The following is a 14,273-nucleotide window of genomic DNA, read 5'->3' as shown; positions in this document are numbered from 1 at the left end:
AATTCTAGAACATTTGAGGAGAGAGAGTAGGGAAAGATAGGGAAAAAATAAAAAGAGGTTTGAGTCATGTTAAAATTCCAATGGAATTGGGGGTAAAGGAATGCATTTCCTAGGAATTTGGTAGGCTTGGTGATATGATACAAAGGACTTGCATAAGAAAAAAAACCTTAGGATTCCAATCCTTCAAAATTTCTACGAATCCTTCATGCCAAACAGTATCATTTTTTATTTCTTTACTATTATGCATGTGAGTTTACATAACAATTTATGAGCACATGGTTTTAGTCAAATTTGGATAGGACATTTTCAAAGGTTTACTACAACTCACATCAACCAAAAAAGATGTCCCACATAGGCACATACTCCAGCAAATACTCCCCCAACACCAGGAGTACTAAGAACTACGTGGATTCAAACAATATTGTTCAGTTCTTTGAGTAAATAAATGACAATATTACCACGTGACCAATGTGGCAAGCAATCTAAAAAACTAAAAAAAATGATAATATTTTTGTTTTTGTTCAATAGAGGCGGATCCCTCCCGGGCAACCTAAAGAAAGCCATATAAAGCACTTTCTAGTCCTTGAAATGAAGAAAGGCAGTAATTTCATACAGTTGTGGGAAAGACACCTCACGCATCAGGAATCAACACCAGGAAGCCTGATTCAGACTGAAATATGCCTGGCTCGGATGAATAGAAATAGTTCATGGCAAGAGACTGTGACAAAAGTATACGTATCAGAATACAATCGTGGGAGCTGTACAGCTCTCCTTATCCATAATACAAGAGATATTCTCATGTATATATACATAGCGGCTAAGAACATCGTATTTACTTTATCCAAGTAGTCATGGGCCTATGCTACCAGCTACATTACCGTCAGTGTTCATGTTCAGTGCTCGCCGCCATGAAACTCTAATCGAATAACACTTCGCGTACAGTCGGCGTGCCAGGAATGGCCGGGAATCACATTTGCAGCTCCCGGCGTGCTCATATTGATTTTGCGGGCTTCTCACGAACTAGGCTCCCTCCTATCCGGGAATCTCAAGTCACCTGGCTGACCGAACAGTTAGGCGAGGTCAGCTTTCAGCTTGCCATATCAGCTCCGATCCCTACTTTCTGATCGCAGAGGCTGGGGTAGCTCAAGCACAATGAGGAAGAAACTCCGCTCTGACTCTCTGATGTACTGCACCTCACCACCCATCAATTTGAGGATTTTCCTGCATACGCTTAGTCCAATGCCTTCTTGGGTCGTCCAACGGGCGTTACTGAACATATCTTGGACAATGTCAGGGGGGAGGCCCTCACCAGGACAGGCAAATCTGGAGAAACACACATAGATGAAAGGCAATCAAGGTCCAGCAGGAGTTACTCTATTGAAATTTGTACCAACACAAGAGATTGAACTTTTAAGCACTATTTGTGTCACCAAGCCCATTATAACCACCATTTACAATAAAATCTCCCCCAAACCATCAAGTAGAATGTTTGCGCATTTATTTATTCAAAACTACTCCCTCTATATCAAAATATAAGACGTTTTTTGACACCGAGTATATTGCAACAGAAGTAGAATTTTGTAATAACATGATTTACAGAAGATGATCATTTGATCCTACTGCTCATGAGTCAAAAGACAACACTGAAGCTGATAAAACCAAACGAGAACAGCATGTGGCAGTGAATACAACAAAGATGCATGCTACACCGAGAGATATATGTACTACTCCCTCCGCCCATGATATAAGATATTATTACAACCAATATATGAATACATTGGTTGTAATGACATCTTACATTATAGGACGGAGGGGGTACATAATAAATCCAATGACAAACACGAAAACATGCTAAAAATTCCTACAAACAAGCAAAACACCCAGCCGTTGATCAACCCTTGCTATGATTAACCAACCATGGGCACTGGATGGAATCAACAAACATTGATCGCGTGACTCATAGACCCATGCTAAATCCATGGCCACGTATATATAACTTAATAACCTTTCTAATATAATGTAATGAAGCTAGCTTTCTAAACTATGGCGCTATTTGTTAGCTCGTATATAGCTTTGTAATCTTCCTAATAATCCCTCCGTCCCACAATGTAAGACGCTTTTGCATGTTAGCTTGCAAAAACGTCTTACATTGTGGGACGGAGGATTGCAAGCTAACATAGCTTGCAAAAACGTCTTATATTGTGGGATGGAGGGAGTATAATATAATGAAGTCTTCCTAAAATATGACACTATTTGTGGCATGAGGCACAAGAAGTGCCAAAAAGATATGATGTGGCTTGACATCATGTGACCCGCGGATGGATGTGAATCGTGCAGTATTAAGACTCAATTTGCCTTCCCTTTATCTCTTTTGCTCTCACTAGAAACAAAATAATGCATGAATAAGTTAAAAAACATGAATGACAGAAATCAAATCTGAATCCTTCTAATCTGTTAAATAGCTCTCCAAATCTTTACACGCTTCTGCACGCGAACAGCGGTATTTACGCATGCCAGCTTGATACATCTCTTTTATCACATATATGCAACCAAACAACAAATACTTGAAGAAACAAACACACAGCTGATGTATGGATGCCTAAAAAACATGAGTTTCACAGATCCATAACACCCTGGCCCTCATCTTTCTAATCAGAAGGCTCAAATTTGAAGTTGGACCCTTAACCTTAAATCACACTGTATTTGCATCCATTTGTTAGGAAAACCAATCCCCATGACTGCTATTACAAAATGCGCTGGGTTGATTCTGATTAAATGTTCAACACCATCTTTTGCACTACTGAGTCATTGAATAGGAGTCCATTGCACCATGAAATTGTGTGACTTCCAGGTGACCTGAATTCGCATGCACACTGGCTACAAATTATGTACAGTATGTCTCCTGAAAAGCTGAATACGCTTGCGTCTACGTGGCATAAGCTGAGTCAGTACCGGTCTACCGCCATGAAGGCTGGACAGCACAGCGTAGGGGATCGGGGAGTAAAACACTGGTTAGGGAGGATGATCAAGGGAGATAATAGATTGATAACTACTCCCTCCGTCTCCCCCTTAAAAACAGAAGGATGGCACGGCGTAGGGGACTGGGGAGTAAAACACTGGTTAGAGATGATGGACAAGGGAGATAACAGATTGAGAGACACTAGTACTTTATATAGAACGACCAACTTGATCTACAAGTCAGATCTGAATTCAAACTCTAGACCGGACCATAAATCTACCTTCCTAGTTCAACTGGACTATTACTAATTTAGCCAGACACTTTATAACAGACCCAGTAGTATCCAACAAGGATGCTTAATACTTGATTTATTCCTTCTCTTAAACTTCCTACCTCTAACATAACCTATCCAATACCTTCGCCTATCTCCTACTGGCTAGTTCACCGACGGCCATAACGCTACGGTGATGCCACATCTCATTCCTTACATTTAACCTTTTCCCCTTCTCTAAAGACAATCTGTCAAATACTGTTGTTACTTTTGTGTTAGTTGGGAGCTTCATTTGTATTTTATGTTTTCATGAGAAAAATAGAAGCAATGTGATCAGCGTCAGGTGTACATCCAGTCAGGTTGCCCTATTAAAAACTAGCATATTCATGCCATGGCAATTATTGTATAACAAACAACAATTACAATGATTATGATAGTATTCATACTTTCCTAGTACTTATATAAATCATGAATAGTTCATGATAACCACATGTAACAAGGCACGGTTATACCACACATGACCAATAAAAATTTAAGCAATCGTTATCTTGCTTTCAATCAAGTTCAAGCAAAGGCATTCCTCTAAAGTAATGTAATATATCATCTTCATGTATATTGCAAAGAGACAGGAAAGCAGCTAACCTGAAGAGGAAGAGCATTGTTTCCGTTCCATCAGAATTTTGTTTTACGTTTGGTCTGACTTGTATCTCCACCCAGCCATTTTCAGTTGGAGCAAACCGGACCATGCTAAGCAAAAAGTCAGACAAAACTTGCTGGATTCTATATTGGTCACCATATGCCGAGGCTTCTTTTATTTCATCAGGGATATCTCGAATAAGTTGCAAATCTCTTTCTCTTAGCAATATCATCACTTGGCTGACAACAGCGTTCATAACATTTCCAAGTGAAAATTCACCTTTCTCAAGCACCAAAGAGCTGTAAAATAAGCCAAAACAGAACAAATAAATTTTTGGATAATAAATTGCTAAAGTACTTAACAGAGAGGTAAACTGTCATAGATCATGGAAAAGGTGAGATAATGCTTCTGTCTACACACCAGTGAATCCATATGAAATCACAGAGTACATAATAACACATGAAAAAAAGATAGTCTGCACAAAGCTGTGAGTTCGTATTCAAAAGGATATTCAGATTCCTTTATGTTTAAACTTCGCAAAATGATATGGGAGATTTTGCATAACATGAGCCGGAGCGTCCTTGGGGTAGAAGTGGTACAGATTTATTGTCCATCAATAAAAGCTGAGATGATTGACGAGTTGTGCAAGGCAACCAAAAGTATCTGAAATTTTAAGCAAGCAGATGAACTGCAACATCTGCAAACATGGTACCAAGTTTATACTAGGATGCTAGTATTATACTACCACGGATATATGCTTGGCACAAACTTCTTGCACAGGTTGAGGTTACGTGGGCTGTGAAGTTCACTTTAAGGTTTTGTAGGATGTGATAAATGCATAAGGATATTCCTTTAGTTTTGACATGATCCTAGATTCCTAGTGTGGTATTTGATGTAGCAATGTTGAGAATCCAGGCAGTACCACCAACGTGTTTTGAATGTTGCCCAGACAAAGCGAGTGTACAGTGAGATAGATGCCAAGGAGGCAAGGATGGAAAAAATGCAACTGTCATGAAGGGTTGATGTGCACAGAAAGAATTACACTCTAGAGAGGTGCCAAGACAGGGATTGGAGCTATCAGTGTCTGATGTACTTACTTCTCTAATCCCTTATCTTTCTTACATGCTTAATCAAACAAAATTAGTGCCAGCTGCCGTTCAAACTATTCAGAGTCCAAGCACATCTTGTGGAAGGAAAAGGCATCACACTCATAATAATAATAATAATAATAATAATAATAATAATAATAATAATAATATCAGAATACTGACCCGTCCTCAATACTTTGGAGGCTGGCATCCTTTACAATCTTGGACATCTGCTTCTCACAAGCAGCGCTAGTTTCAAGAAACTGCCTCTGGTCATCCTTTAAATCAGTCATCTCTAACAGGGAGTTTGTAAACCGTATACCACTGAGAGGGTTTTTTATCTCCTGGCAAATGTAAGCCAACTCCTTCATCCTGGCATAACACTTCTTTTCTTGTTGTCTCTGAATCTCAAAGGCTTGCTGTAATTCAGGGCTTGCAATCTGCAAGAAGCAGAAGGCACCTATGGTCTCACCATCCATTTTGCTCCTTGTGTTTGCAGTCAACAAGGCCTGTACATATTTACCATTCTTGTCAAAGAATGAAAAGGGGGACTTCTCAGAATCCTGCCCTCCTATAGCGTTGTGAAGGACAATCATGAACTTTGTCAGTGCATCTGGGCCCTTAAGTCGGCAACAATTTCCAAATACCTCCCCAACCAGAAGCTTACCAACAACTTCTCCTCTCGACCATCCTGTGAGTTTTTCCATCGCCGTATTCCATTCGGAGCAACATATGTTCTCATCTGAAGCAAATATTGGCGGTATTAGAGGATTGGGATTGTGTACAATAGCCTTGTAATCCCCTTGTATGTTGACAAATTTATCCATGACCACCTTTTGCCCTGTGATATCTTGGCCGACAAAACAAACACCAACAATACTTTTGGTGTAATCCCTACTAGAGCAGGCGTTGACAATAACAAAAATTGGTCCTTTAGATTGCTCTGACCCAAATGTCTTCAACTTAATCTCTACATTTGTGCCTTCTTCACCTGGATGAGAAACAAGTCCATAAACCATCACTATCCAATCCCACCATTTTCCATTAATTATAAGGCAGGTTGACTGTGTATAGACCAGGTAATTTATAATACTATAAACAGTACGAATAATGACATTTACTTCGGGTTAACTACTCCAATCTTTGATGATAAATTTGACATATTTTCAATTTGAGCATACTTATATACTAATTGTAAGATACTTTCATGTGAATGCCTGAAATTATCTGGTAAGCAATAGTGTGTAAATGATACGTCCAGAAACATAAATCGAGGAAAGAACAACCAAATTAGCAGGACTTGTAGTCAGGAATACCTTTTAAAGCTTGCGAGAGTAGCTTCTCAACTATTTCTTCAGATTCCTTGAAGATAAGATCTTTAACTAATGATTTGCCCATAGCTTCTTCAACTGTGAGGCCAGTCAACTCAGCAACCTTTGCATTCCACCCATTTATACATCCATAAGTATCAACTGCAAAGATGGGTACTGTAGCCGTCTCGATCAACCGAACCATCTCCCTTGCTACTGAACTCAGCTCATCTATTCCCCGCAACTCTAGTTCCCCAAGCTGAACCTGACCATTGACAATGGCTTTTGAGTTACTAGTGCCCTCTCCTGCATCTCTGAAGGAGTCCCGCAATATGAGCTGCAAGGAATGTATTGCATCCATCTCAGCATTCTCCCAAGGTAAGCTCCTACTCTTCACCACTTCAAGAAATGCCTTGAATGATGATCGTGGGTGCATCCGCTGCCCATCATCCTTATCCTCCGGATGATGCTTTGCACCACCCCATTTTATCTCCTTGGCTGTGTGTGACCGGAACCAAAACAAATAATCACTCGGCGTGATATAAGCTACTGCCATTCCGCACACTGCATCCCCTAATGCAGTAGCACCGGGGTAGCCTGCATCAGCCAGGCTATCTGTGCTGAGCCCTGTGGAGTCTCCATGGCACACCGTCAACCACTCGATGATATCCTTAATCTGAGCCTCTGTGGGGGTGACACCAAGTGGGTAGTACTTCCCGTGGTAAAACAGTGCAGCACCATCACACTTCACAAGGTCCATTATGCTTGGGCTCTGTGTGACAATGCCAGTAGGTGAATCCCGGAGTAGCATGTCGCACAGTAACGTCTGTGTTCTGAGAATATGTTTCTCTGATAGTTGGTGCGCAAGCTGCAGCTCCATGTTGAGCTGCAGCCCAAAGGCCTGCATGAGGAACTCACATGCATACCGCAGTGGGAAAGGGATGCACCGTGGAGATGTGTGGTGGCACACCACTAACCCCCACAACTTCATCGCCGACGGGATGACGCCCCGCGTCATGTTGTGCTCATCCTCCCCACCGCTACTGATGATCACTGCCATGACGAGAGATGCAATCGACCCCATGTTTGCCATGTACTGCGCATGGCACCCATGTGGGGAGCGAAGAGTCGACCCAACTAAGCACAGCGGCTGTGGCATTGCAGGGTCCTGGATGACCCTCACCGCAGCTGCGTGGCAATCAGCAATCATCCGCACACGGTTTTGCCGGAACAGGAAGCGTGATGCCTGCGGGATATCAGTGGCAGGATAATGCAAACCGAGGTAGGGCTCGAGGTCACCACGCCGGCTCTCGGCGAGGACTTCCCCGTGCTCGTCATCGTGGAATTTGTACACCATGACGCGGTCATAGCCCGTGAGCTCACGGACGTGCTCCACGACGGTGTCGCAGAGGAGCTTGACGTCCCCGCCAGGGAGCGCCTGGAGACGGGAGATGGCGCGGACGGCGAGCTTCTGGGACTGGACTGCGCCAGCGATGGAGAGGGCCGGGTCCTCGGTGCGGGCCGGCTCGAGGTCGATGACAACGCCGACGTCGATGCGGTGGAGGATGGCGTAGAAGGGCTTGGATGAGACCCTGGAGTGGATCCAGAGCGGGTTGAGCAGCGAGATCTCCCGTGCGGCGAAGGCGCGCTCAAGGAGGACGCCGGAGGAGGGAGAGAAGAGGAGGCGCGCGTCGGCGCCGAGAGAAACGGGGGGAGGCGCCGCGGAGGAGTCGAGCGACGGGACGGAGTGGTGAGGCGATAGGTCGAGCAGGTCGGCGGCGTTCTCGGAGAAGGCGAGGAGGCGGAAGGAGGAGTCGTCGGCGACGGCGAGCGTGCAGCCGAAGGGCTGGATGTGGCCGCCGCGCTGGATGCGCGAGAGGTAGGCGGCGATCTGCTGCTCGGAGGAGGGAGTGGGCGGCGCGAGCAGCGACTGAGAGTAGTCGAAGCTGCGCCCCGACGCGCCCGACTGCTCGAACACCGCGTGGAGGCCGGCGTCCAGGGTGTACTGCGCCACGGCCTTGGAGACCGACTCCGTGGCGGCCGCGCTCCCGGCCGCGCCTCCCCCTCCCCCTCCCGCGCGGGAGGTGCTCCCGCCCGAGGACTGCGTGTGATTCTGGTGCGGCGCGGCGGGCCGCGCGGAGGAGGGGGAGCGCGTGGGCGTGGCGCGGCTTCCCGAGGCCATGGCGACGGCGCGGTGGTCGGAGACAGGCCTGGATTAGGCGGCCGCGTCCGTTTGGGCAGCTCGTCCGATAGCTAGCCTCGCGGCTATGCGGTTAATGGAGACATTGTTTCCGACTTTGGGAGTGGGAGGATAAAAAGATGGGAGCGGCTCGATTTACAGAGGAGGATACTTGAGCAAGGCGCTGAGACGATGACGATGCGATGGCTCGAAAGGGAAGGTCAGGGACTCAGGGGATAGATAGAAGAGAGAGTGTGCTGTCTCTCCCGGTGAAAAAAATGAGACCAACCCAAGGGCTAACCCACGTTGGCTTTTCTTTATAGGAGAAACTCCGTGAGCACCATGTGTCCGTGCGGGACTCGAACTCGGGTGGGCTGGCAGCAACCTCAGCTGCCCAGCCAACGGGTCGACGCCCCGTCCTCCTCTCGCGGTGAAGATGACGACCAACTGGTGTGAAGTTAGATATATCTTCACTGGTTGTACTCTGTTTCTGAAACTGCACTGTCCTTGTATATTATTTATTTAAAACATCAAGTACATGTGAGAACTTTTTTTTGCGAGAAGTACAGATGAGATACTACCACCAACACATGTGCGCTTAGCGAACCAACATGTAGTTGAATGTTTAGGAGGACAGTGGTATCTCCAATCCATCAGGATTCAAATCCTGATGCTCGCGTTTATCCTGAATTTATTTTAGGATTTCCGACGTTACACGCTCAATGAAAGGAGACGTTCCAGTTGATAACAAGGCGTTTACAATAACTTCGTAAAATTTAAAGGTGACATGTGCATGTATTGTGTTAAAATAAACATGTGCGCTCATACTCGATCAACAAAATAAACATATGCATCAGGATAAGGAGCTCTATTTTGATTGGATTCAAATTATTTATGGATTTGCTTTTCTAGCAAATCTAATTTTCCGGTCGTGCTTGTTATAGCTTTGGATGGATTTAAATCGAGTAAACAACATAAAGCTATCATATTTGATGCTAGGGTTCCGAAAAACTACCACTTTCTCCAATTTTCTAAAAAGCTACCATAAAATTGGTTGGTTGTTCCAAAAAACACCAATGACTTAATGATAACTATGTTGGTTAACTTTTAAGTGTGATTATGACAGCTCGGGACCCCTCTTCAGGTTGGCCCTAAATCAGTTAGCTTTGACCATTAAGTTGATCGTTGACGGGTTATGACATGTGGGGCCCACATATTTTCTAAATGCAATCTAGTCCCTACAAAAAAATAAAAGCAATTGGGTCCATGTACTACTCTTTAAAAAGTAATCAGGTCCTTGCGAAAAAAAGCAATCCGGTCCCTTGATCGGGTCCCTGTTGGTGGTGACCGGTCGTGGCTATGGAGCGCCTGAAGGTGGCCATGCGTGCTCTTGCCATCCTGCCTCCATTGCCATCCTAGCTGCTCAACGCTGCCGATGTAGCCCATGTCCTCATCCGAGCCCAGTTGCCCCACCCGTCGCTCGACCTCCCCGATGCCCGTCGTGAGCCCCGGTGCCTTGCACCCCTTCCCATCGAAGTTGTTTCCTGCTCTCTGGCGTGACTAAAGTGCAACCTCTCTCACGGTAGGTAGCCATTGATGGAGCTCCACCTCACGACCATCTCCTGATAGAGGCGAAGGCGTCCCATCTTTCGATGAAATGGCGGCTATCGTTTATGGTGGAGTAGACGTTGACGATCCGACTACGAATATGTGAGGACGTCACGCCTTAGCAATCGCTAAGCCAACTCCGAGAGGTTATTGACCACGCCGGAGCACGATCAACATGACCATGAAGGTCTATTTCCTGCAAGCAAATGAAGAACAAGCAAGAAACTAAGATTGCAATCTAGATATTGCGAATATAAGATGAAAGCTTTATTGATCAAGGTGGGGTTCTGTGACGCCTTGGTCTGGTCGTTGAACACAAACGAAGTACGCGAAGTTGCAGCTATGGCGAACTTTTAATCTAAACAATACCCAAAGTCTAAACGACGCCCTAAGGGTTGTATATATGGAGGAAGAGGGGGAATTTCATGGCCCTTGGAGGAGGGTTCCAAAACCAACCCTAACTCTTGTTTCCCCACACAAACGGACTCTAAAAATAGCCTATACTTAAGTATTTCAAAATTACATGGGCCTGACCCAATAATAAGGTGATGCAGCACCTAGAATAGTCTCTGGACGAAATTTATGAAGTGGCATCTTGTATATTTCATCCAAGGCTTCATGCACTCATTATAGTGGCTTCAAAGTCCTGAAATCATCACTTGTAACTTCGTTCTTGTTCCCCTTGCGCATGCCATCATCTCCATGCTTGGTCTTGCTCCAGTGTTCATCCCTCTTATCCATGTCAGGCCCTTCATTTGTAAGCAAAACAAATGTATCCAATTTAGACAGCATCATATTCTCATGAATATTAGAATCATTACTAAGAAACGAAAGTACCTGATAATTTAATTGACATGTGTGAGCTCTAGTAATTGGTCCAGTATATGTAGCAGTAGGGGTTGTGGGTGTAACAATGGTATTGATGTCCACATCATCCTCCCCTTCTTGAAATGAAGTCGTCCTTGACAGAAGCTCATCTTCCTCACCCAAATAAGGCTTCAAATCTGCAATGTTAAAAGTGGGACTAACCCCAAAATCTGCCGGCAGCTCAAGTTTATATGCATTATCATTTATTTTCTCTAACACCTTAAAAGAACCATCAACACGTGGCATTAGCTTTGATTTGCGCAAATCAGGAAATCTATCCTTACGCAAATGTAACCAAACAAGATCTCCATGTGCAAAGGCAACAAGTTTATATTTAGCATTCATACGCTCAATGTTTTCCTTAGTTAACTCATGCATTTTTAAAATCAATTCAGCACATTGTTTAGCATCAAAATTAACCTTCTTCGAAGATGGAAGAGGCAACAAATCAATTGGTGCACGAGGTAGGAAACCATACACAATTTTGTAAGGGCACATCTTAGTAGTAGAGTGCAATGAATGATTATAAGCAAATTCAATATGAGGCAAGGATTCTTCCCACATTTTCTTATTTTTCTTCAAAACAGCCCTAAGCATAGCAGACAATGTTCTATTGACTACTTCGATTTGTCCATCAGTTTGGGGTGACAAATAGTACTAAAAAGCAGTTTAGTCCCCAACTTAGCCCATAAACATCTCCAAAAGTGGCTAAGAAATTTAGTATCACGATATGAAACAACAGTTTTTGGCACACCATGCAAGCGGATAATTCCACGAAAGAACAAATCTGCAACATTAACCGCATCATCGCTTTTATGACATGGTATAAAGTGTGCCATTTTTGAGAATCTATCCACGACAATAGTTATGCTATCCCTCCCCTTCTTTGTTCGGGGTAAACCTAAAACAAAGTCCATAGATATATCCTCCCAAGGAACACTAGGTACAGGAAAAGGTATATATAAACCATGAGGATTGAGTTGTGACTTAGCTTTTTGACATGTAGTGCAGCGAGCAACAAAACGCTCAACATCCCATCTCATATTTGGCCAAAAGAAATGTGTAGCAAGTACGTCCTCCGTCTTCTTCACACCAAAGTGTCCCATTAATCCTCCTCCATGTGCCTCCTGCAACAACAAAAGACAAATGGAACTACTCGGAATGCATAGTTTGTTAGCACGGAACACAAATCCATCATTAACAACGAACTTGTTCCACGTTCTTCCTTCTTTACAAGTCTGCATTACATCTTTAAAATCAGCATCATGCACATATTGATATTTGATGGTCTCCAAACCAAATATTTTGAAGTCAAGTTGTGAAATCATAGTATATTGACGAGACAATGCATCAGCAATAACATTTTCTATACCCTTCTTGTGTTTAATGACATAAGGGAAAGTATCAATGAATTCAACCCATTTAGCATGTCTACGATTTAGTTTCGCTTGACTTTTAATATGTTCCAAAGATTCATGATCAGAATGTATAACAAATTCTTTAGGCCATAAATAATGTTGCCATGTTTCTAAAGTCCGAACAAGAGCAGATAATTCTTTATCATAAGTAGAATAGTTCAGACTAGGCCCACCCAATTTTTCAGAAAAGGATGCAACATGTTTGCCATCTTGTAATAACACACCTCCTAATCCAATTCCACTAGCATCACATTCAAGCTCAAAAGTCTTATTAAAATCAGGAAGTTGGAGTAAAGGAGTATGTGTCAACTTATCTTTCAATACTGTGAAGGCTTCTTCCTGTGCGGTACCCCAAACAAAAGGCACATCCTTCTTTGTAAGCTCATTGAGAGGTGCAGCAATGGTGCTGAAATCTCTCACAAAAAGCCTATAGACTCCAGCGTGGTCAAGAAAACTCCTCACTTGTGTGACCGTTTTGGGTTGCGGCCAACTCTCAATAGCTTTAATCTTGGCTTTATCAACTTCAATCCCCTATAGAGTAACAACATAGCCAAGAAAATATACTCGGTCGGTGCAAAAGGTGCACCAAACAAATGTGCATCACATAGAGCAATAAAAATAGCACATATATGTTCCAAATGTTCTTCTAAAGATTTGCTATAAATCATTATATCATCAAAATAGACTACCACAAATCGTCCAATGAAAGCACGTAAAACTTCGTTCATTAATCTCATGAAAGTACTAGGTGCATTAGTTAACCCAAAAGGAATGATTAACCACTCATATAAGCCAAACTTTGTTTTAAATGTTGTTTTCCATTCATCTCCCAATTTCATAAAAATTTGATGGTATCCACTACGCAAATCAACTTTGAAGAATATTGTAGAGCCACTCAATTCATCAAGCATATCATCTAGCCTAGGAATAGGATGACGATGATGAATAGTAATATTATTAATGCCTCTACAATCAACACACATACGCGATGTACCATCCTTCTTCGGCACTAGAATAATAGGAACAACACAAGGACTAAGGGATTAGTGTATATAACCTTTATCGAGCAGCTCCTGGACTTGACGCATAATCCCCTTCGCCTGCTCTAGATTGGTATGGTATGGTGCACGGTTGGGTAGCGACGCACCGGGAATTAAGTCAATATGATGCTCAATCCCTCGAATAGGTGGTAATCCCGGTGGCACGTCTTGTGGAAATACATCAGCGAACTTTTGCAAAATGTTAGTAACAGCAGGAGGCAAAGAGGAAGGCACGTCCTCAAATGAAATGCCTATTTGCACACAAAAGCATAGCAAATAGATTTGCTAAAATCTAGCTCATCAATATCAGACTTGGTTGCAAGTAAACATGCACTTTTCAATTTAATTTCAGAAGCAACACTAGATGGTTTATTATTAGGTTTCATTTGTTGCTCAAATTCTTTTGCCACAATCTGATTTTCACTCTTATTTTTCTCCTGTTTTTCTTTATTAGCTCTATTAATATCATCTTTCAAAATGGAATCAGGAGACATAGGAAGCAAAGTAATATGTTTATCGTTATGAACAAGAGTATACTGATTATTTATACCATGGTGTACAATTTTTTTTATCAAATTGCCATGGTCTACCAAGTAATAAGGAACATGCTTGCATGGGTACCACATCACAATCAACATAATCGGCATACGTAGAGATACTAAAATGCACATGAACAGTACATGTTACCTTAACATTGTCGCTGTTATTGAACCATTGGATATAGTAAGGATGTGGATGTGGTCTTATGGTGAGAAATAGCTTCTCCACCATCTCCACGCTAGCCAAGTTTCTGCAGCTCCATCCATCTATGATGACGCGAATAGAACGTTCCTTCACAACTCCCTTTGAATGGAACAAATTATGCCTCTGATTTTGCTCAGCTTGTGTGACCTGCA

General features: G+C 43.1%; 1 protein-coding gene across 1 annotated transcript; it reads right to left on the bottom strand.

Annotated features, from left to right (window-relative positions):
• Nucleotides 1-664: 664 nt before the first annotated feature.
• LOC100137004 (phytochrome B) lies at nt 665-8,709 on the bottom strand. Its single transcript, XM_044507358.1, has 4 exons — nt 6,272-8,709; nt 5,139-5,946; nt 3,873-4,166; nt 665-1,323 (listed from the first exon to the last, which is right to left on the bottom strand). Exons 1-4 carry the CDS (start codon nt 8,445-8,447, stop codon nt 1,101-1,103), a joined length of 3,501 nt encoding a protein of 1,166 aa, XP_044363293.1. The 5' UTR covers nt 8,448-8,709; the 3' UTR covers nt 665-1,100.
• Between the last annotated feature and the right edge of the window lie 5,564 nt (nt 8,710-14,273).

Source organism: Triticum aestivum, chromosome 4A (genome assembly GCF_018294505.1).
Source record: "Triticum aestivum cultivar Chinese Spring chromosome 4A, IWGSC CS RefSeq v2.1, whole genome shotgun sequence".
NCBI classification, from domain to species: Eukaryota; Viridiplantae; Streptophyta; class Magnoliopsida; order Poales; family Poaceae; genus Triticum; species Triticum aestivum.
The sequence above is the reverse complement of the archived record's forward strand: the minus strand, read 5'-3'. Positions and strand labels throughout refer to the sequence as shown.